Source organism: Dasypus novemcinctus, chromosome 12 (assembly GCF_030445035.2).
Source record: "Dasypus novemcinctus isolate mDasNov1 chromosome 12, mDasNov1.1.hap2, whole genome shotgun sequence".
Lineage (NCBI taxonomy): Eukaryota > Metazoa > Chordata > Mammalia > Cingulata > Dasypodidae > Dasypus > Dasypus novemcinctus.
The window spans coordinates 89,263,872-89,288,969 of record NC_080684.1 but is presented as its reverse complement, the minus strand read 5'-3'; the positions used below and the strand labels follow the sequence as shown (position 1 = coordinate 89,288,969).

General features: G+C 37.2%; 1 protein-coding gene across 2 annotated transcripts in view; it reads left to right on the top strand.

The window, feature by feature from the left end:
* SLC41A2 (solute carrier family 41 member 2) overlaps window positions 1-25,098 on the top strand; it is a 174,122-nt gene that overhangs the window by 110,211 nt on the left and 38,813 nt on the right. For both annotated transcript variants that reach the window (XR_009188336.2, XM_004446785.5), the window contains exons 9-10: window positions 10,394-10,525; window positions 11,636-11,784. Coding sequence is in view for 1 of the 2 variants with exons in the window: in XM_004446785.5 (XP_004446842.1) it covers window positions 10,394-10,525; window positions 11,636-11,784 (281 nt within the window). In the remaining variant the exon portion in view is untranslated. The remainder of the gene's footprint in view (window positions 1-10,393; window positions 10,526-11,635; window positions 11,785-25,098) is intronic.

Below are 25,098 nucleotides of genomic sequence, written 5' to 3'. Positions count from 1 at the left end.
ATTTAAGCTCTTATTTAGCAGTTTAGACAGACAGTTAACATACATTTTTTGGATTACTACTCTTTAAGACTATGCTAAGACTTGAAGTTCAGAAGTAAGCTATTGATTCAAAACCGAAAATTCCTTTGAACACCTTGATAAAAATTTTGTACTAATTTTATTAATTTGGCTAAATAGGCCCCATCAGACTTAGCATGAAAACAAAACAATCTCTCCTTGACAGTCACAGTCAATTACTCCTGTAGGTACCCTAACTACCTGTGATGTAAGACTGCTTCTCTCAAGAAGTCCAACCATGCCAATTGGTAAAGGTCCCTTTATTCCCATTTTTACATGGACAGGGGTGTCTCTTAGAAGCAGAATAACTAGTTCTGCCATAGGAATATCTACGGCTGCACCTCCTGCAGTCCAGGGCACTGCGGAGAACTGGGGAGTGCCGGGATTGCTCTGCTGAACCAGGAAAGCCCCCTGTTTGAGCCCGGCCAGGAGCAGGCGGGTTGGAAGTTTCCCCGACAAGGGGGTGCCATTCTTATGATAATTAGACCGACATAGGCTAGACCAATGATTTTCTTTCTTTCTTTCTTTTTTTTAATAGTTTTTTTTTCCCAAATTCTACTCACTTTATTCATTTTTTTAAAAGATACTACATTAAAAAAAAATCGCCCCCACCACCCCTACCCCACCACTCCCCCCACAGTAACACTCTCCCCCATCATCATGTCACATCCATTGCGTCTGGTGAGTACATCTCCGGGCATCGCTGCACCCCATGTCCCGTGTTCCACACCATAGCCCACACTTTCCCACGTTCCATCCAGTGGGCCATGGGAGGACATACAACATCCGGCAATTGTCCCTGGGGCACCACCCAGGACAACTCCAAGTCCTGGGAATGCCTCCACAGCTCTTCCTCCCATTCCCCGCACCCAGATGCCACCATGGCCACTTTTTCCACATCAATGCCACATTTTCTCGATTATTAACCACAATAGTTCATGAATAGGATATCATTAAGTCCACTCTAATCCTTACTGTATTCCTCCTTCCTGTGGACCTTGGCTTGGTTGAGTCCATTCCACATCTATGTCAAGAGGGGGTTTAGATTCCACATGGATATTGGATGCAGTCCTTCTGCTTTCAGTTGTAGGCACTCTAGGCTCCATGGTGTGGTGGTTGACATTCTTCAACTCCATGTTAGCTGAGTGGAGTAAGTCCAATAAATCAGAGTGTAGGAGCTGAAGACTGTTGAGGCTCAGGGCCTGGCTATCATATATATTGTCAGTCCAGAGATTCAAATCCCCTAGATATATCTTAAAAGTAGCATGAAAGTCTTGTGAAAAGAGATCCCATCTGAGTCCAGCTCCATCATGCAGAAACACCAGCACCAAAGAAGGGCCAACTGGCATGGCAGTGAACCCCATCTGTCATGACCATAGAACCTGTGGGTCTCTTTAGCCCTCAAAAGGACCAATATCTGGGGTTGTATCTACTTTACAACAGCATAGACACAACTCAGGTGGTTTCAGAGCAGAAATATTCTGTCCAAACAGCATTGTTTTCCCTCAGACCTTTTCTGACAATCTTTTCTCATGTGACCTATTTTTCCACAATTAAAACTTTTTCCAGAGAACCTCTTATTGATTTTCTTTTTTTTTTTTTTTTTTTTTTTTTAAAGATTTTTTTATTTTTCTTTAATTCCCCTCCCCTCCCCCGGTTGTCTGTTTTCTGTGTCTTTTTGCTGCGTCTTGTTTCTTGTTTCTTTGTCCGCTTCTGTTGTCGTCAGCGGCACGGGAAGTGTGGGCGGCGCCATTCCTCGGCAGGCTGCTCCCTCCTTCGCGCTGGGCGGCTCTCCTTATGGGTGTACTCCTTGTGCGTGGGGCTCCCCTACGCGGGGGACACCCTGTGTGGCGCGGCACTCCTTGCGCGCATCAGCACTGCGCATGGCCAGCTCTACACGGGTCAAGGAGGCCTGGGGCTTGAACCGCGGGCCTCCCATGTGGTAGACGGACGCCCTAACCACTGGGCCAAAGTCCGTTTCCCCTCTTATTGATTTTCATCCCTGCCATAGCCTGAGCCATCATTGTAGCACAGTGGCCCTCCATCCCTACATTCTGGCACAATTTAATATATCCAGTCAAATCCACTTTACCTTTCATAATTCCAGTAGCTTTCTGACAATCCTGATTGGCATTTTCGTAAATCATTAGCTGCAGAATAGTATCAGCAGCTTCTAAATTATTGACCTACTTTTTGATAGCCTTTTGTAACCGAGCGATAAAGTCGGTAAGGTTCTTTAAGTTCTTGTAATATTTTTTGAAATGACACCAGAGGCTGGCCTTTAGCCTCAATTTTTTCCCATGCCCTTAAGCAACAGCAATGAACCTCTGCGATGGCTTGATCATCCATTGTTAATTGCTGATCTATTCCCGCCCAATTCCCCACCCCCACTAACTGATCCAAGGAAATGGGGATGTTATGGGCTCTATTATGAGCAGCCCGAGTCTCTGCATGATCTGTCCACCAGGTTTTGAATTGTAAAAACTCTCCAGACCCTAGGGTGATGTGTGCCAATGCAGACCAGTCAGCCAGAATCAGCCTAGAGCCTTCAGTAAGACCTTGCACTGCACCATAGATAAAAGGAGAATTTGGACCATATTGTTGCACTGCTGCTTTTAATTCTTTCAAAATTTTAAATGGGAAGGGTTCATGAGTGAACTTGTAAACGCCATTCGGGTTTTGAGGATCAACCCTGGAAGCTTTTTCTCGTATGGTAAGCTGAAAGGCCATTTGAAGCGCCTCCAAGTCACCCTCCTTTCTAGCCTGTAAAATGCCCTGTTGTAAAGCTGAAAACTTTGGCTGAGCGTCTCTGGGTATAGGAGGGGTAGGAGGTGTCCATGGAGGGGAAAGTGACTTTCTAAAATCAGTTAATGAAGGAGCTGAAGGCAAAACAACTTTAGATTTAGTATCATCAAAATATTCAGGAGAAACTTCCGCACATTCTCTATTTTCATTTTTCTCTTCCTCATCTTCTGTTTGTAAGGGTTCTAAAATAGATTTAACAATAGTCAAAGTGGTTTCTATAATCTGTAAGAGTTCTAAAATATGAGGCTCACTGGCCTTGGCCCCTCCTGTTTTAAGGAGCTATTTTAGGAGACAGACATAAGGGCGATATTTTGTTGAACTGTCTCCCATTTCCCATTGTAACCCTGCTAGAATACCCGAGAGTGTCCTTACTCACCGAGGACTTGTAAGGCCTTCTAAACCACTTGGGGCTCTGCACCATAAGAACACCTTTAGTTTCACTCAAAGCAATTCTTCTTCCCCTTGAGCCCCACGTTGGGCACTACTTGCTGCAATCAGCTCACAATAGGTTGGCTCTAAGGGCAGGCAATGCAGAACTTTATGAAATAAGGGTCAGGGAGAGAGACACAAAAGAGGAAATAAAGATGGGACCAGGGGACTCACAGCTTCTGGAACTGAGAGCTCAACCCTAGTTTCTATCTCGTATTTATTGGAAACTACCAAGCAACTGTTTGCTATTAGAACTGCAACATCATTTACAATAATAGGGAACAACTGCAACATCTACAATAGAAGGGGTGTAACATTTACAATAAGAAACAGGTAAGACAGTTTCCCACAACAGTTCACTACGTTGTCTACAAGGGTATTTGGGAAGAAAGTGGTAAAGAGTCTTGAATTAGGGACTTGGGAGGTGAGTACATATGCCTTTATTTAGATGAAAGTGCCTTCACTATGAGGGGATTTCGAGTATTCCTTCTGAAATGTATGGGGAAATGGGAGAGGCTTCCTCCATCCTCACTGCATTTTGTGGAACTGAGAGTCATTCCTGCGTGTGAGTTCTGATAAGTAGTCTTTTTTTTTTTTTGAACATTTTCTTTTTTTTTTTCTTTTTTTTTTTTATTGACTTTGTAATAATATTACATTAAAAATATATATGTGAGGTCCCATTCAACCCCACCTCCCCACCCCCCCTCTCCCCCCCCCAACAACACTCGTTCCCATCATCATGACACATCCATTGGATTTGGTAAGTACATCTTTGGGCACCTCTGCACCTCATAGTCAATGGTCCACATCACGGCCCATACTCTCCTCCATTCCATCCAGTAGGCCCTGTGAGGATTTACAATGTCCGGTGATTGCCTCTGAAGCACCATCCAGGGCAGCTCCATGTCCCAAAGACGCCTCCACCTCTCATCTCTTCCTGCCTTATAAGTAGTCTTGAAGGGAGGAGAGGTGAAAACACAGAGGTATATAGAGGTGGCCAAAATATGTAGATTTATATGCAAAGTGCTCGATCTGTTGTGCGGTCAATTATAAACATTTACTTTTTAAGAAAATGAACTTTCACTTTAGGTGCCCTTGAAAATAGCCAAAAGAATTTCTGACGCTTTGAGATATATTCTATGGTGTGAGTGCTAACATTTGCTGGAAATATATATGTCTATATTTAGCAAAACATGAATTTGGGTTTTAAAACAACTCCTAGATAAACCTGATTATAGTTTAACTATCGAACTTTATAATTATCAACTGAGCTTGCTCTAGCATAGGTACCTAAAATTAGTTCTTAGGCTACTGAGGACTCTCACCAATTATTTGGTATATTGACGAGCTGTTTTCATTAATGTTATTGATTTATGTGAAACTATCTTTAGATCGTCTCCACTGCTTTAGTAATACACTTATTCTCTGTAGAATTTAAGTGATTTAAAAGAAATGCTGATAGAGTAGCCCTTAGTAGAAACATAATACATGGATGATAACAAGAAAGCATTTTGTTATATTGAAGGAAGTTATTTCAAAGTAATAATTCTGCTATAGCTTAAAAATCTAACTAGTAATTATGTTGAGACCATGGAAGGCTAAGACTTTCCCTAATTATGTGGTTTACTTAAAATATTTATTTGCTGTATCTGGAAAAATTATTCCTAAAGTCTCAATTCATTTTATTTTGAGTTTGGTGCAATTATAACATCAGCTATGTCTTTGTTTCCTGGACTACGGGATAAGGCAGATCAGGGAGTGTGGGGAAGGGGAAAATGATAAACTGATTTTTTATAAGGGCTTTATTTATCATGTTAGTCCTTTACATGGTAACAAAGAAATGATAAACATAGTTCTATAGAGTTGTACCAACAATTTTGTGGTTTTTAGAAAAGAATCATTAGTAGTTTTTTGTTCCAAATTCAATCCAAGGGAAGTTGCAGATAGAGTAGATATTCTCAGGCTTAATAGCTTATGCTTCCTGCATTTTCATCGAGGCATTCCATGTCAAATAAAATACCAAAAGAACATTAACTCTCAGAGAATCCCCAGAGAAAATGAAGATGAAGTCTGCCATTCAAGCACTCCTGTGGCAAGTTTCTGGTATTGGAAAATATATCTGAGTGCAGTTGTTTGCTCTGCTTTAAATATTGTTAACATTAGATTTTTCTCTCTTTTGGAAGCCCTGCAGAGAAATCCATGGAACAAAATAAGGCTGTTTCTCACTGGTCTACCCCGAGGTTGCCAGTAACTGTAAAGGTGCTTTGTATTGTATATAAATAGTCTTAACTCTTTTAGTTTCTTTTCTTGAATATGTATTTGTAAATTTGCTTCCAGTTAGAGATATGTCTCTGGCCTTGTTTACATACTATTATCAAATGAGTACCAACACATGCCAAGTATTCAATATTTTATTCCAATTGTTTATTTTAAGCTCATATTTAGAAAACTTGGAATTTTTATAGTCATCACTAACTTCTAGTGGAAAATTCATTGAAAGAAGATAGTTTAAAGGATTTTTAAAAATATGGACACTAATATCGAGTTATGTATTTGAACATGATTAAAAGATAAAAGTTTAGGTTGCATATATGTTGCTAGACAAAAATTAAAACAAACAGGACTGCACAATACAAACAGTTCTCTGATGTAAACCAGAAACTATAGTTAATAGTGCAACTATAGTAATATTCATTTATTACTTGTAATGTACCGATGCTAATTATTAATAATGGGGAGTACAGATTTTTCTGTAAACCTACAAAAAGAAAAAATGAGCCCCAAGTGATTTTTTTTCTTTTTTTCATTTTTCTTTATTTTTAAAGATTAATTAATTAATTTATTTCTCTCCCCTTCCCCCCACTGTCTGCTCTATGTCCATTTGCTATGTGTTCTTCTGTGTCTCCTTGCATTCTCAGGCGGCACTGGGAAACTTCCTCTCTTTTTTGCCATGTCATCTTGCTGTATCAGCTGTCCATGAGTGTGATGCTACTCCTGGGTCTGCTGTGCTTTTTTCATGTGGGGCAGCTCTCCTTGTGGGGCGCACTCCTTGCACATGGGGCACCCCTACACAAGGGCGCCTCTGCGTGGCATGTCACTCCTTGCACGTGGCAGCACTGCGCATGGGCCAGCTTACCACACGGGTCAGGAGGCCCTGGGCATCGAACCCTGGACCCTCCATATGGTAGCAAGGTGCTCTGTCAGTTGAGCCACATCTGCTTCCCTCTTTTATTTTTTTTAAAGCAAAATAATATGTCAATTGAAAAGAAACACAGTTCCTAGGCATACTCTGATCAATAAATACTCTAGCAAGTTAAATTTTAGGACTTACAATTAAAACAAGTCAAAATCACATTAATTGTACAAATTGTTTATTATTAATAATAATATTCATTAGCATTTGTTTATCCGTTACCACGTTCAAAAACTGTGCTAAGCGTCTATCATGTATGCATTATTTTATTTAATTCTTACAATATCCTTACAAGGTTGATACTAAATTATCCTCATTTTTCAGTTAAAAAACCTGAGCTCTAAGATGTAAAGTATCACCAAAGCCACTGCCAGTAAGTGGTTGATTCAGAATTCAAACCATATTGTCTGAGCTAGATTCAGAACTCTGCAGAGAAAAGCATTCTGCATTTGTGTGCCTTAATTATTTTACCTAGTCAATGTGACTTTGTTTTGCTTTTAAACATGTTTTTTTAAGGAAATTTCTTTTCCTTCAGAACATTTTTCTGGGATGCATTTTTAAAACATATTTATGATGAACTGCATCTCAAATTATCCTAAACATTTGCTTTTAATGTATTTTATCTACTAAAAGAGAGGTGATGAGGAAATATGAAGCTACATTAAGACTCATTATTTCAGTTTTAAGTGTATATTTAAATGGCTTTATTTTTGGTGCGTTGGCACAAAAATAGATCGATTTCTCAGATTAAAAGCAAAGGGGCAAGTTTCATGTTTTTCCTGTTTCTCTACTTTAAATTTTTTTCTGTGATTAAAAATATTAAATTCTTATCTCCACAATAACAAATTAGCTTTATTAAAATGGAATTAATGCCAAAACATCACTAGGTATTAGGCAGTATATAAATAGTGACTGACTTTTAACAAAACCACTCAACCTAAATTTCTGGGCATAATACTTATGTGAACCCCAGATAACTGTTTGGATTTGGAGGTTGCTAGTATACTACCTGTTGCTGCATCCTGATAATCATCCTTAATTGCCAAGCAGTGAACTCATCATCCAGCAACAACTGGATATCTTATAACAAAAAAAACAAGATAGTCTCACCTCATTTATTTGGGGGGTGGGGGGGATCTGTCTTGCTTCCAGGTAACTTGGCTTAATAATGGATGATAGTCCTGACCAAAGTACTGCTGCCTTCTGATTCTCTTTGATATCATTAAAGCTTTTGTTTCTAGCACCTGGTTCAGACACCTTATTAGACAGACTTCTTCTCTAGCTCTTCTTGTTCCAAATTTCCCTCCCCAGTATATTTAATGGGAACAAATGGAGGTTACAGTCTAGTTGGGAAGAGATAGGCAATAAACCACAAACATAAATATATAAATAAAAGGATATGTTAGAAAGTGTTACGTACATGAAAAACGTGGGACAGAGTAAGGAGAATTAGGAATGCTAAGGCAGGTGGCTATAATTTTTAATTGGATGGTCCAGCTAAGTTTCATTGATTGATAAATTTACCCTTAATTTGGGTTTCACTTATGTTTTTATAGCAATCTAAGGATTATAAAAACAATGTTTAGAACTGGTAACTTCAATTACCATTTTGCCAAGGATGTAGCAAAGGCTCAAAGAGGCTAACTCATGGGGACTGGGTACCAAAGCTTGTAAGTGGTAGAGCTGAGACTCAAATTAGATCTTTGGACTGTAACACCGGTACTCTTTCCACTATACTGCACTGTCACTAACTTATGTCTAAAGTATTCCTTTTTGGAAAATAATATAACAACTGCCTCCTAAGTGAGCCATATGAAATAATTCATTGATTAATGAGAGAGGATTGTGAAAATCTCTAAGTTCATACACAGATTTGTCTATTTATTTCTCCATTCAGATTTATCAGTATTTTGAAGATCTATTTCTAAGTGCATTCACACTTAGGATTGTTATGTTATATTCATGGACTGAGCTCCTTAAGCCTTTTTAAGTGTTCTTTATCCCTGTTAATATTCCTTGCTCTAATGTCTATTGTTTTCTGATATTGATATGGCCACGCTAGCTTTCTTTTCATTAGTGTTTGCATAGTAGTATCTTTTTCCATGTTTTTACTTTTAATCTAAGTTCTCATTTTTTTTTAAAGGAGGTACCAGGGATTGAATCTGGGACCTTATACATGGGATGCAGGCACTCAACCACTGAACTACATCCACTCCCCATTTTTTAATGCCTTTTTTAAAAAGGAGGTACCGGGAATTGAACCCAGGACCTTGTACGTGTGAAGCAGGCTCTCAGCCATTGAATTACACCTGCTCCCCATCCCCATTTTCAAATGCATTTTGCATTCCTTTTCCACTAGATACTATAATATAACATATTATATCGTAGTTATTTTAAAGTTCTTATCAGGCAGTTTGTACACTGGGTCATCCTTGGGTTTAATTCTGTTGATTTCTTTACTCCCCACAATGGTCTGTTTTCTTTATTGCTTTTTACTGTGCCTTGTAGTTTTTTGTTGAGTGATGGACATTATATATAAAAGAACATCAGAAGTTGGGATAAATATTACTTAAGTCTAGAAATAATATGCCTAATTTTATTTATGCCTTTTCTTCTCTTGGGTCATTAGTATGGAGGATTAAGTACATCTCTTTAGTTGAGCTGAGTTTGGTTTTGTGGTTGTTACCTTCATTGTAAATGTCTTACCAGGGGTCTCTGCTCCTTTATGCTTAGTGTGAAGCCTGGAGTGCTGTATGACTGCAGCATGGAAGGCTTAACCATCTGTGTTCCTCCTCTTCCTCCCGTGATAAACTGCAGATGTTTATTACTCAGTGCAAGGCTTGGGGTAGGGTTTGAGGTTCTCTTTCTCCAGCCTCAATCTTAGGGAGTCCCTGCGCATGTGGCCCTCAGGGGTGGTGCTTTCTCAATGTTTCTGCCCTTCCCCACTTGGCAGCCCCTGTATCATTGGGGCTGGCTTTGAGAAGGAAGGTTTTTTCCAACTCCCCCAGCAGCCAGCAGCTTTTGCTTCTATTCTTCCTGCAGAAACAACTTATCTTTGACTTAGGAGCCTGGAGTATCCCTGCTCCTTCTCCAGTAGTGTTTGCTTTCTAGAGTGTTTAAATCTAGGGGGATTTGGAAATAGGTGGGGTTCCTTGCCTGTGTGGCACAAAGATTGGCTCTCTCAAGTCTCCTGCCCGATGCCAGTCTGACTCATGAGTGAGTACCTGGTAGAGACTTATGGAAAATAGTGGCAGATGAATGTGAACTCTCCTTGTGTCTGGGGCTTCCAGGTATTCTAAAAAAGTTACTTTATCAGCATTTAAAATTTGAAAATTTCAGTTGTTTTCTTCCTACTTGCCTTTATGGTAACTCCCTCATTCTCCAATACTTTACCAAAGGTGAAAGTTTGGGTGTCCTGCTGTCCTCAGAGCAGCTTACCAATCTTTGGAATTAATTTCACCACTTAGCATAAACTTCTTCCCCAGACTATATTAGAGGATAATTTAGTGCCTTATATCAATTTCTTTAGTAAAATGAGAAGGAAATTATCAAACCTTGCCTGATATAATAAGTACAACCTATTTTGCTCCTAGTAAGGTGAGAATGTGAAATAGCTTGCTACTTAGTTTTATACCTTGATTGTAATGGTAATTAAAAAAAGATTTTTTTTCCCCCCGGTCTGCTTCCAGAGCAGAAAGTGAGTTGGGTTTGGGGAAAAAAATGAATCTTTAATTATTTTGTGTTTTTGGAATATTATATCTATCTCACTATCAAATAAATCAACATTTCAGAAAAAACCTTTTTTTTTCTCTTATTGGCCCAGGATGTGACATAAAGAGGCTTGCTTTTAGTTAGTCTTAAGTTGTTTAAAATATGAGGATTACTACTTTGTTTTTCCTTGTGTTTCAGGTATTGGTGGTAATTTGGTGGCCATTCAGGCTAGCAGGATTTCTACCTACCTCCATTTACATAGCATTCCAGGAGAATTACCTGATGAACCTAAAGGTTGTTACTACCCATTCAGAACTTTTTTTGGTCCAGGTATGTGCTTGTTTTTTGCATATTTTATATGGGAACTATTACTATCTGATATTATTGGCAGGCAACATTTGTCGAATAATTATTCTTTTTGTGAGTGTTGCACAACTTTTCTGTTTCTGAGAGTTGATCTTAGTGAACAAAAAGTCATTTATATTAACTTTGCAGCTATTGAGAAAATTCTCCTTTTTATCTCTCTCCCTGGGATATCTTATTTATATGTCAGTAAAGAGGAACCTTATGCATACAAGAAAGCATTTCTAGGTGATTTAGGGAGTTAGATGTACTGCTTTGTATATTAAACTTGCTGAGCTTTCTAAATATAGACATTTGATCCAAAACAAACAGGATGAGAAGGGATAACCTTAGTTATAAGAAACAGACAGTTTATGTAAACTAAGCATGTGGTTACTGAAAACTAAGACCATAGTTTCTTTTTTTTTTAAAGATTTATTTATTTATTTAATCCCCCCTCCTCCCCCGGTTGTCTGTTCTCTGTGTCTATTTGCTACGTCTTGTTTCTTTGTCCGCTTCTGTTGTCGTCAGCGGCACAGGAAGTGTGGGGGGCGCCATTCCTGGGCAGGCTGCACTTTCTTTCGCACTGGGCGGCTCTCCTTACGGGTGCACTTCTTGCGCGTGGGGCTCCCCTATGCGGGGGTATAGTTTCTAAACCTCACAAATTTTGTCCCTTTTTTTTTTTAACCTCATGAAAATAAATGTGATTTATTGATATTTGAATGAAGATCAAGAATGCCCAGCCTTGTCTTATGAATGCTGTAACTCTAAAGGAATAATAAATAATAAAAATAAAAACATTCCAATACTTAAAGAAGTTTATATTTTCTATTCCCTTTGTTTTTATGGTGGATATTAAAGTCTGACCAATGTTCTTCATAACAAGCTTTTATTCAATCACCTTAATTTAATTATGTAATATATAATAAATAGTGGGAATTTTGAAGAATTAAGTGAATTATAATTAGGTGAAATTTAATTTTAGCAAGTGAATTTTATGTGATGCTATGCAGTAATTAGAAAATAATCCTCAAATTCAATAACTTTGATTTATTAACCAAAATATAATTTTAACAGCTTTTAAATTTTATATTACAGGAGTAAATAATAAGTCTGCCCAAGTTCTACTGCTTTTAGTGATTCCCGGACATTTAATTTTCCTGTACACTATTCATTTGATGAAAAGTGGTCATACATCTTTAACTATAATCTTCATTGTGGTATACTTATTTGCTGCTGTGTTACAGGTAAGAGTTCAAAACCTCTTGGAATCTCTTTTATGATCAGATTGCTATAAGAATGTACTATATAAACCTGAGGGCTCGTGGCTTATTTTAACATTTCAAAAATCAACTCAATGCCTTCATATTGGTTTGATCTTAAAACCAATAAACTCAGGGTCACATTTAATATAATCTGGTAAATGAAACCTTTGAATTAATTCACTTCAAATTGTAGTTAGCAATTAAGAGAAAGTCTGGTTTTAATTGAACTTGAAAATGAATATTCATGGAGTCATTAAAGAAGGTCATTAATGCTACTAATACTTAATATTTACATTAACTTGATCCTCAAGCTTTTATCTAATTATGGATTTAAAGACAGTACAGTCCAATTATTTTAGATGAACTGATTCAAATATAGATCCCACTTTCATATATCTTTGGTCTCATAAGAGCAATAAGACCTAATAATACATTATTAATTTACATAATACATTATACTTTACAGTGTACTTTCACATACAGTGTTTAACTTAGTTCTCTCAACTACCATGTGAGAGAGATACACCCTTCCCAATATACAATCTGTAAATTTACAATTTGCAGGGAAGTAACTGAGGAGCAAGAAATTTTTAAAAGATTAGTTAGAAGATAAAAAGTAGAAAGTGCCATAATAAAACCCCGTGAGAACAGCTGAAAGAAATTTCTTCCACCCAGGGGAAACAGGGAAGATGATCCTGTCTCTTAAAATTGACTCTTAGCTCATTTACCCATGCCTCATACCAGAAATGACACAGAGAAATGCGCTGGAAACAGTTCATGCAGTTTTTCCTTAGGTCCAGTTCATTTCTACTCTCAATTTTTTTCTTTTTGTCAGAATTATATATGGATATAGTTGAAAGAGTGAGTTTTACATGACTTGTTAAGAAAGTCCTTCTCTGTTCTCATCTCCAACTTCCCATTCCCTACAAGCAAGTTTTTTTCCTGTTTCTTTTAGTATTTGCTTCTATATCTCTAACATATTTGCCCTTTTAAATTTTAGACATTATTAATAATGGAAATGAAAATTTGGCTTTCTTTCATTTACCCCCAGTACCACTACACAACTCCTAACCTCCTCTTTCTACTAGAAGAATTGTACCTCAATTTTGGCTAGATCAATATTCTGTTTACATTAAGATTACGTAACTGCTATTCACAGTTGAGCTATGAACTAGTCTGTGATTCCCTTTCATCTCTAGTTTTGTTTTTCCTGGAATTTATAGTTGTCTTGTTTTCTTCTTTGCTTAGTTTTCTATCTCTCTGTCACTACCTCATCCCCAAAACTCTCCTGCAGTTTTCCAAGTCTCCTTTCAATACTTGGATGTACAAAGGCCTCTCTTCTGGAGGCTTTTGAGCAGCTCCGTTCCGGAGTGGTTGCTCACTCAGCCTTCTACACACCTATTGTCCTGAAATCTGCTTCCTGGAATTATTGGAATACATTTTTCTTTTTCTCCATTTTTGTACCTTTTCTTTTCTTTTTATTTTCATGTCTTCCTAAATCTTTTCTCTATTGTTTTAGTAGGGTTCCAGGAAAGAATAGAGTCAAATGTACATGTTTAGCTTGCTTTTCTTTTTTTCAAGGAGGTACCAGAGATTGAACCCAGGACCTTGTACATATGAAACAGGAGCCCAACCCCTGACCTACACCCACTCCCTTATCTTGTTATTTTTAAGTAGAAGCCTTTTAATTTTAAAATTTAAGGAAATTGCCTTTATTTTCAAAATGTGATCAATATAATACATATACAAAATTTTAAAATTAAATATTACTAAAAGGTTCTTTGTAATCCCGTTCCTCAGACTCAATCACTTTGAAATATTTTAGCTGTTTTTTCCTGGCATTTTTACATTTTAAAGTAATATGCCTAAACTTCTAATTTATGATGAATATCTTTTAGACTTTTGCTAAGAAAAATTGAGAATTTTTGTGCTGTTATAATGCCCCATCTATCCCAAATAGTTATGTCACAATTTTTGTTAAATTGGTAGTCAATGTTTGTATTAGTATGCCTGTGTAAGCATTATTTACTATAGAGCCAGATAATGTACTATGATTGTATTTCCTTTCTTGTGTAGCTTATTTTTCTCAAGGTTAATAGCTGCAAATTTTCATTTGCATAATTTTCTATGAAATTATATTTAATTTTTTTCTATTCCCGCTTTATTTTGGTTTCTTGAGCATGGCTTCTTGATTTGATACCCCTATAGTGAGAGACCTAAATTGCTTAAAAAAGAGACAGAGTGAGAGAGAGATGGATTCAAATAACTCTTTGAAAAGACAGCATTTAAACTTGGCCTTTAGGGATTCAACCTGTAAGAATGGGGTTAGGGAGTACATATGGGAACATTGTTTTAGTCCAAAGGAACAGTGTTGATGATGATGATGATAATTAAATTAGCTGATAGTTGTAGTGCTTCCTCTATAACTACCCTGTTCTAAGTGCTTTATACATATTGATTCAGTTAATTCTCACAAAAACCCTGTGCACTTTGTTCTTTTAATGTAACTCAGTGACTTTCAAAGTGGAATGCCTGTAAGACAATGCATTGTAAAAAGAAAGGATGAAAACTTGTTTATATATTTTTACACCCTTTTTTTAAAATGTCCAATTTTCTTGTAATAAGTAATAAATGTTAGTACCATGTTTAAAAAAGTATACTCAAATATTTTATACAGATAAAGCTGCATAATCTAGAACTTTTAAAGATTACGGAATTAAAGCACAGAGATGAGAAAGCACAGAGAATGTAATTCATATATAGGAACAAAGAGGGAGTAGAGAACTAAGGTTGAGAAGGTAAATTAGGGCAGGAATGTAGAAAGGTCTTAAGTGCCTGGCGAGGGTGATTAGAATCTATTCTTTTTTTTTTTTTTAAGATTTATTTTTATTTATTTCTCTCCCCTTCCCCCGCCCACCCCCCATTGTATCTGCTCTCTTGTGTCCATTCACTGTACGTTCTTCTTGTCTGTTTGCGTTCTTGGCGGCACCAGGAATCCGTGTCTCTCTTTTTGTTGTGTCATCTTGCTGCGTCAGCTCTCCGTGTGTGCAGTGCCACTCCTGAGCAGGCTGCACTTTTTTCGCGGCACAGCTCTCTTCAAGGGGCACGCTCCTTGCACATGGGACACCCCTACGCGGGGGCATTCCTGCATAACATGGCACTCCTTGTATGCAGCAGCGCTGCGTGTGGGCCAGCTCACCACATGGGCTAGGAGGCCCTGGGTTTGAACACTGGACCCTCCTGTATGGTAGGTGAACACTCTTATCAGTTGAGCCACATCTGCTTCCCTAGAATCTATTCTTAAAATATCAAAAACGCTTACCGCTTAACTGAGATTTAAAACTTTTATATAATGCTTTATAGTGCCTTAATTTTGTTAAAAGTTACCTATCAAATCATCTGTTCATTTATTCATTCAATAAATCTTCATTCTACTAGATGCATGCATAGAGTCAAAATCCCAGGATGAATAAATTCAGACCCCATCCTTAAGGATTTATAATCTGGAGAAAACGTGGCTATATGAACAAATATATATTATGATGTTATATAAATGCTGGGTATAGCGATATATAAAGTGCTCTCAGAGCTTGGAAGAGAAAGCAACTAACTCTGCCTGAGTTAGTTTACTGTTTATTATGGACAAAAGTTATTTCAAATGCTTTTTTACTACTTGCTACTTTCTTTATTATATTTATTATAATTTATGTTTTCTGTGTATATGAAAATGGTGCATTCCTCATCCCATGGCAAATATTCAGAGACTATTCTTTGATCTGTTGATAAATATGACATTTACAGCACATGTTCCTATTCACAACTCTGCAACTCTACCTCTAAATCTTATAGATTGATTTGACATGTATGTTTATGGTTCTACTAACTTACTTTCATGCCTCACTTTACTTAAGTCAGTGAAGAATTTTTTCTTTTAGAAAATCAAAAATATTTTACTAAAACAAGCTTTACAGAAGTTTCCAGACAAGCCATATAAAATGGTCACAAGCTTTTTTTTTTTTTTAATGACAGAAGGATTCTACACTTGACAGCAAAGTCATGATATTTTTAGTGAGGGCTGTGATATTAGGTTAATGTTCCCATTTTGGTTCAAACAAATCAAGTGTGTCTATCTACAGTCTAACATCTATAAAGTTAGACTTGGATAGAGGGTATATTCTAAAGAACAACTGGTTAGCCTGTTTTAACCAATGCATTTAATTAGATCACCATAAAAAGGGGGGAAAGGAGCTCATAAAATTAAAATAAAGCTACCTCCCTCCTCAAAAATAAAAATAAAATAACGAAAAACACCTACATCTTTGCACCTAACCCTGACAACTACCTTCGTTCACAGTGCTATATACGTAAACCATGATGGGGGAAATGAATAAAAGCAGGAGAGGGGCCACTGCTTTTAAACATTGCTTAACAATCCAGATGATACTTCTAGCCTCTGCTCAGGCTTTACAGCGGTGAATCAGGATAAGACATAGATTTGCTGATGTGCATTTAATCAGCAAAGGACTGAAGATGTCCGGGCTTTTACACTGTAATGTTTCTAAGACTGTGTCCATTAAATGCAAAAAAAAAAAAAGGAAGAAGTCTTGGCAGAACAGGAGAAGTGATGCACATTTGATGATCAGATTGATTTAAGATTGTTCGTGGCATATAGCCTAGTCTACACTCTAGTTGTTTCTATGGTGTGGGCTTCTTTGTTTTTCTACTGCTTTGCTACATCATTTGCTAATGGATCATCTGAATTGGGAGCACTTAACAAAGCCTGGATTGATAGAAAAGTGTGGGGATCTGCAAGTGCTGCAGACCACTTATCTTTCAAAATGTCTAAACATGTTCTTCCCTACTTGTCTACATTAGGGTGAAAGGTTTTGGTTGTGAATCATATTTTGGGAGCTTCCATTGGGTATTATTCTTCTGAAAGGAATAGTTCCAGTTTAAAAATCCCTCCCTCAAAGGGGGAGTCTTTGGGGCCAGCAATATTCACATGAAAATAACAGGTGTTGCTGTCATCTGGTTCTGCTTTAATACCAGGAATTGGCTCTGCCAGCAAATGCTGGGTTTCCTTGATAATCCAATGGGGCAACCCAGTCATCTTGACAGATCCTGAGTTTGGCTTCTGGTCTCCAGGTCAATGAAGGATCTAAGAAATTTTTCTGAATTCATAAAACAATTAGATTTCAACCTATTCTCACAGTTTACCTATATGTTTAATTTCTGACCAAAATCCTCACCATTGAATATCGAATAACTGGAGTTAAGGAAAGAGCCATTCTCAATCTCTCTGCAAAGTAAGAGGAATAGTAATACCCTACTTCATAAGCTGTTTTGAGGATTAAATGCATTAATTATATAAAGCTTGCTGTTCAATAGGTACCAATTAAGTGTTAGCTACTATTATTTCTATTATTGTTGTCGCTGAACATAGAATTATAAATGGTGAGCCATTGATCTCTGAATGACAATTAGAAAACATTTCTTCTTAATCTTATACTGTTGATTGAATTTTCTTATGTGTTTGATGACTTTGGTTTTCATGGCTTTAGGTTTTATTACTTCCCCTAGAATCAAATATCTGTCAGTATAGATCTCTGTATTTTTGCAACCTGCCACTGAGCGTTATTCCATTTGAATAGCTTGGAATTAGATTGTAGATTCTCAAATCAAATCTTTGTGCTCTGACACTACCTAAAACATATGCACATACCCACATACCTCTTCGGAGTCTGACATTTATATAAAAGATCTTGTTCTTTCTCTGCTTTAATTAATCCAAATATGGGCAGAGTGAAGAAATAACTTGAAAGCAAAGATTCCTGACCACTAAGACTCTTCTTTTGTTCTTTACTTGATTGGATTAGTTTCCCTTTTTTTTTTTTTTAATCTGGGTTAAATTTATAGTCAACACCTTGGTTGAAATCCCAGTTTTTACTCAAATGTTTCAGTCCACATCACTCTTCCTATCTCTAAACTATATTTGGTTGAATATTACTTAGTAAGGTTTTCTAATGCATGTCTAATTTCTTGTGCATGTTTAATCCCTCTAGAGTCTTCTCTCCTTGAGGGTAAAGACCATGTCTTTAACTTTTGATATTCTCCACAGGACATTATATAGTGGTGGTTTGAATGCTTAGGTTTCACTCTCTTCCTAGACCGATGTCATTTGAAGAGTCTTCACCTAATTCCCCAACTAGCTAAATGAAGGAAATTTGCTTGAAGAAAACTTGATATTGGTTGGACTTCTTATTTTTACATGTTATATAAATGGAATCATACAATATGTAGTACTTTGTGTCTGGTTTCTTTCACTTGTATAATTTTTTTGCCCTATATTAACAACTTGTAATATTAACATAAATAACATTTGTTCAGTTTCAAAGAAAAACAGTCTTATATATGCAATATTACCCACATTCATATTTCACACAAGGTTTTATTATGCTATACAGTCCCATGTTACATTGTTTAGCCTTCCTTCTAGTAATATACATGACTTTAAGACTTTCTCTTTCAACCATACTCATACAATAGCACTGCTAATTACAAACACTATGGTGTTTCTATTCATTTCCAAAGATTAACATACAACTTTTTTACCAATTCTGTACAAGTTAACCCTCAGCTTTCCAGTCTCTAACCTCATTCTATTTTCATATTCTAGTTATTCTATGCGTTTCCACAATATATCTCATAATAGCACAGCCATACAGTATTTGTCCTTTTGTGTCTGGCTTGCTTCATGCAATATAATGTCCTCCAGGTTCATCCATGTTGTCATATGCTTCGCTACTTCATTTCTTCTTACAGCTGCATAATATTCCATTGTGTGTATATATCACAGTTTGTTTATCCATTCATTGGTTGATGGGCACCTGGGTTGTTTCCATCTCTTGACAATTTTGAATAACACCACATGAACATTGGTGTGCAGAAGTCTGTTGTGTTGCTGCTCTCAGTTCTTCTAAGTATATAGTAGTGATATTGCCGAGTCATGTGGCAAATCTATATTCATCTTTAGGAACAGCTAAACAGTCCTCTACAGTGGCTATTCTACTCTCCATTTCCACCAACAGTGAATAAGTGTTCCTGTCTCTCCACGTCCTCTCCAACACTTGTAGTTTTCTGGGTTGGACTTCTTTTAGTGACGAAGTAATTGTTTTGCCAGTATTGTAGAAGTCATTCAGATGTCATCTCTTCCTGGAAGCCTTTAAGACCTAATTTGCTCTAAGTGTCCTTATTCTTTGTTCTCATAGTACCCTGTGAATACCATTATCCTAGCTTTTCCCATGTTTTACCAACATGATCCATTTATGTGCCTGTCTTACCATTGTAGAGACAGGATCTTGGTTTTACTCATTTTTATATCTCTAGCAGCTAACCCCGTCCCTAGTGCTCAATTAATGTTTATTAAGGTAAATAATACTACCTTGCCATGAGAAAAGTTTGCAATTATACTTTAGTAGAAATTCCATAAAAACTAAAAAATCTAAATTTTCTTCTTCTTCCTTCTAATATGTGCCAGTTTCTTCTCTTTCACTAACATAAATATTCACAATAAAATAATAAAATAAAAAATAAAATACAAAACCCCGAAATTATGACACTGTCCATTCAAAATCATGTGTTTTTACTGAAATGTTTAGAGATGAAATTACATATCATCTAGGAAAATGCAAAGAACATAGATGAAAGAAGATTGGTCATAAGTTCATAATGCATGAAACTGAGTGATGATACATGAGAGTGGGCTGAGATTAATTTATGTTATTTTGTTTATTTGAATATATGTTTTAACATTTCCATAATGTTAAAGAAGCTTTAAAATTAAAATTTTATCCCAGATGTTAACATGGAAGGCTTTTCAGAGCATATCAGCTATTTTTGGTGCCATTTCCTACCTCAAGCAAAAACTAGAAAGTCAACTTGATTTTGAAATTCTGTTTGGAACTTCGAATGCTTGAGTAGTTTCTTATTTCCCCTTGGCAAACACTCTCTCCAGTTTTTAAAACTATTTTTTAACTAAAAAAAATCTAGTATGTCACAAGTTATATTGTTTGAGGGTGCTTATTAGGTATCTTATAAACAGAACGATCCTGATAAATGTGTTTGTATGACATGAAGTTAAACCCACTGAACCACAGTTAGCAGGATGTGTTGGGTGTGTTCTTGCCCAGTGCCTAAGAGCAATCAGAGTACTTGGATCGTGTCAAGGCCAGTGTATTGTGCTGAAGGCATTCACATTTGGTATACTACCAGTAACATTGTATTTTGAGGTTTTTTCCAACGCTAAGGTTAGGTTGGCACCAAACTAACCATCCAGTGTTACCCATTGTATCTTTCTATCATTCGTGAACAGTAATAAGATTGCTTGTTGTGGGTAAGGGCCCAATTGTTGTCTTTAGAACAGAATTCTTCCTCTATGTCAAATTAGCCCATTGAACATACAGCCTTGACATTTTAGGACCAGTGTCCTTTCTTCTATAAACTTCTATAAACTTAGAGATGATTGGGTTCATTTTCTGTAACGGTGATTTCCCCTCCTTCTCATCATACTTACTCAGGTGCTCTGTTGACTGCTCAAAGACTCTTAATTTATGATATCAGAAGTATAATATGGAACTCTAAACGGTGATGGACCTTGTTGGCATTCCTTCTAAGAAGTATAGAAGAGAATCTTAATATCATCTTCAGGGTTTTCTCCCTCTTATTCATGTGTTTAGCTTCCTCCCCATGGTATTTCTGACAGCATAGTAAACCTGAGAAGGTACAAGCATAATTATCAATAAAATAAACAGACTGACAATATCTTGAGCAAAGAAGGATCAGCAGCACATCATGTTTCCTTTCTCAATTTAATGTAAAGCCTCTACTAGTTCCTCTTTGTGTTAGAAATCCTAAATATTCTTCCTTTGTGAGGAGACAAAAGCATACATTTTGGATAACATATCCTACAAGACACAAAAAGATTCTCCTAGACAAACTGAAAGAGAGGGGGGAAAAGAACTGCAGTTAGTCATAAGTGATATGAAATGTGAATAAATGTTACTATACAAGTCTCATTTTTGTAAATCTCTATTTCATTCATTTGCTTAAAAACAAAATCCTTTTGTTTTACAATTACCATTTTGATTTAGATACAAATGGAGTATACTAATATTTTACCTGCTATAAAATATTTCAATGGGTCAAGAGAATTAAGGCTTTTTTATCCCTAAATGCCTATTGAATTCCACCAAAATGTCTGTAAATGTAATAGATAAACAATGAATTAAAACCATCGGGAAGTGAACTTGGCCCAGTGGATAGGGCATCCATCTATCACATGGGAGGTCCGCGGTTCAAACCCCAGGCCTCCTTGACCCTTGTGGAGCTGCAGCACTGATGTGCGCAAGGAGTGCTGTGCCACACAGGGGTGTCCCCGTGTAGGGGAGCCCCACGCACAAGGAGTGCACCCCATAAGGAGAGCCGGCTAGGGCGAAGGAAGTGCAGCCTGCCCAAGAATGGCGCCACACACACGGAGAGCTGACACACAAGATGACGCAACAAAAAGAAGCACAGATTCCCATGCCACTGACAACAACAGAAGTGGACAAAGAAGAACATGCAGCAAATGGACACAGAGAACAGTCAACAGGGGGGCTAGGGAGGAAGGGGAGAGAAATAAATAAATCTTTCCCAAAAAAACTTTAAACCATTGTCAATTCCCTGTTTTAGGCACTGATTATTTCATATCACAACTTAGATTATTTAGAACACTACTAAAATTCTAATAGTGCATAAGAAATCCATTATGGAAGTGTGGTTATAGAAAACCTTGCCCTTGGCTGTATCTTTATTTTCATGTGGAGAGACAAAATGTTTAAGTGGTAGAATGACAATAAACTCTCAATAGGTTGAGAATTGTAAATATCAGGATTTTATCAAGTGCATATTGTACGTCAAGTACTGTGCTAATCAATGTGTACAAGAAACAGAAGATATTGTCCCTGATCTGAAGGAGCTTCTCTTAGTCATAGGATATTAGACTTTAATGCATGAAACAACTAGGGAACAACCCAAGACTCCCTACAGTGACATAGTCTTCTTCCTGTGTAATATCAGAATCAGTTAAATTTTGTGCCTATGCCTGGTTTTCATGAACTAAAAGTACTTTAATAGATTAGGATCGCAGAAGGAAATATTTATAAACCAGACTGTCATCACTTAAGGAATTTAAGCTGTTGGAAATAACTTCTTAATTATGATAATAAAATTTTAACATCTTATAAAGTGAAATAAAATTTTGATTAGTAGTATAATATTGAATTTTATATCAATTGCCACGTGATAAATTTGCCTCAGCACAGTAGCTTTGAACCTTCAGAACTCTCCCTCCCACCCTTAGCTAATACGAGAAGGGATTACCTGTAGCAGTAATGGCATATACAGTGGACCAAGGACAGAAGAGGGAAGATAAGCCTCAATATGCAGAGCACTGTGGGAAGATCTCAGGGCTCTTTGGAGTTAGACCTGTCTGAATCTCTGCGCTGCTACTTATTTTGTGACTTTAGTCAAGTTTCTTAAGCACCCTGAGTCTTATTTTTTCCCCTACCTCAGAGGACAATAATGAGAATTAAGGTAGTATATAAAGTACTTGGTAGAGTCCTTAGCACAGTTTCCAACCGTGGTAGTAGCTGCAGTTTATCTGTATCATTGTCATCGGCATCATTGCAGGAGCTGGTTGTTCAATGTCCTGAAACCTGAATCACTCACCTCCCCTTTGGCTTCTGTTCTTTACCATGGAACTCTTTTCTTGCTTGCCGGAGTGCCCTATGCTTCAAATACCATCCTTTCAGTGCTTATTTCTAAATTGATATCTCCAGTCTGAACTCTTACTCTACAACTCCAGTTAGATGTCTAAACCTAAATTCCTTATTTCCCCACAACCTTTCTCATCTCAGCGGCGATGTTAAATAAGGAATTACAAGTAAGTTCAGTGAAAAGGGAAATAGGCGAGGCTTTGGTTACACAAGCAATGATTCCCTAAACCTCTCACCTTCAGCTTCTGACCCCATGAAGTCCCTCTGAGGTGGGAAGAGCCTTTCTCGCATTGACTTCACATTTCATTGGTGTGTCTGTAATGTTGGTTGCCCAAATCCTGGCCATGGCAGCCACCATCATTATCTTGCTACTGGTGAGTCCATGCAGTATTTAATAGGAAGACTCCTGATTTAGGAATAAGGATTTCTGAGTTCCTGAGTCTGATTCCTTACTAATCCTGTGACTTTTAACTAAGTCACAGCACTTGTTACATGCCTTGAGTTTCCTTACCAATAAAATAAGTGTGAAGATACTATCACCAAGGTAGCCATATTAATTTTATTCCAAACTAGGACACTTTTGAGAATGAAAGGAGGAGCTGTTAATAATTAATTAGGTTAGTGGCAATGCTCCAAGAGGTGTTCATCAATTGTGACAATGGTATCACACTAATGAAGGATGTTGTTGATGTGGGAAAATGTGGAAGGGCTAGGGAGTAGGGCATATGGGAATCCCCTATATTTTTGTGTAACATTTATGTAATCCAAGTTTCTTCTTCATAAATAAATATATATATATATATATATTTTTTTTTAAAGATTTATTTATTTAATTCCCCCCCTCCCCCCGGTTGTCTGTTCTCTGTGTCTATTTGCTGAATCTTGTTTCTTTGTCCGCTTCTGTTGTCATCAGCCAGCCGGACGGGAAATGTGGGCGGCGCCATTCCTGGGCAGGCTGCACTTTCTTTCGCGCTGGGCAGCTCTCCTTATGGGCGCACTCCTTGTGCATAGGGCTCCCCTATGCAGGGGACACCCCTGTGTGGCAGGGCACTCCTTGCACGCATCAGCACTGCACATGGGCCAGCTCCACGAGGGTCAAGGAGGCCCGGGGTTTGAACCGCGGACCTCCCATGTGATAGATGGACGCCCTAACCCTTGGGCTAAGTCCGTTTCCCTATTTTTGTTTTTTTAATTAGGGTGGCAAGCATAAACCATTACTATCCTGGGCAGTAGGATATCACTCAAAAAATCTCTTCCTGTATTCATGATCTATGAGTTTCTCACTACTACAGCAATGATGGTTTGTTACAAAAGCATTGTGTACATAATTAATAATATATGTTAATATTAAAATAATCTGGTAATTAAAAACAGTATATTAATAGTAAAATAATATATAATTATTACTAAAGTAATATTAAGTAATGTTGGCTTTGTATGCGTTATTTAGGGAAGTCAGGCAATACATAAAATTTGTTTTCCTAAAAAATTAAATCCAAGTCCAAATAGCCAAGTTTGAATTGGACTGTTGTTTTTTTTTTTAATTTTGGTTTTATTTATTTCCAAATTCTACTCAATTTATTCATTTTTTAAAAAAATATTACATTCAAAAAATATGAGGTCCCCATTCACCCCACTGCCCCCACCCCACCACTCCCCCCACAGTAACACTCTCCCCCATCATCATGACACATCCATTGCATCTAGTGAGTACATCTCTGAGCATCACTGCACCCCATGGCCTGTGGTCCACACCATAGCCCACACTCTTCCACGTGAATTGGACTGCTTTAATTAGATGCTATCTATTTTTAAATTTGTTTGACCAAAAAACAGTTCCCTTTAGGTTCACAGGTAGACTCTGTGCTTCCAATAGCTCTGTAATTTACCTGTAAGTCTGTATTCACCTATTTCTGCATAATTTGACTTATTTTATAATGTTTATTTACATTTCCTCTTGGTCTGTGACTTTTGAGAGGTCTTATATGAAAGTCAGTTCATCTCTGTATCACCTAAGTTGTTCCTTCTGAAAGTTTTCCACCCCTGATAGTCATTTTTTGAGGGTTAATGACCTGAACCACTTTTCCAACATATGTAAGAATTTCAGCAATAATAAGCAGATACTTATATAGTGTTTACTGTGACTCACACACTGTTCCAGGCACTTTGTATATTTACTCATTTAGCCCTCACAACAAGGCAGGTTCTATTATTACCTCCCATTTATAGACAAGGCCTCTGACATACAGAGAGTTAAATGACTTGTCCAAGTACACACAGCATGATGGAGTCTACCTCCAGAATGCACACTCCCAAACATTATATATTACAAGTATAAGTGTTATGTTTTGTTTTGTCCTTAGTGAGGGCTATAGTATTAAGGTTGCCAACTGTTAAAGACTTAAAGCCATCTCTTCCCTCTGGTTTCATTAGATCTTCACATTTTTTCCATCCAGGCATTTTGCCTCAGAAGAGTATTCAT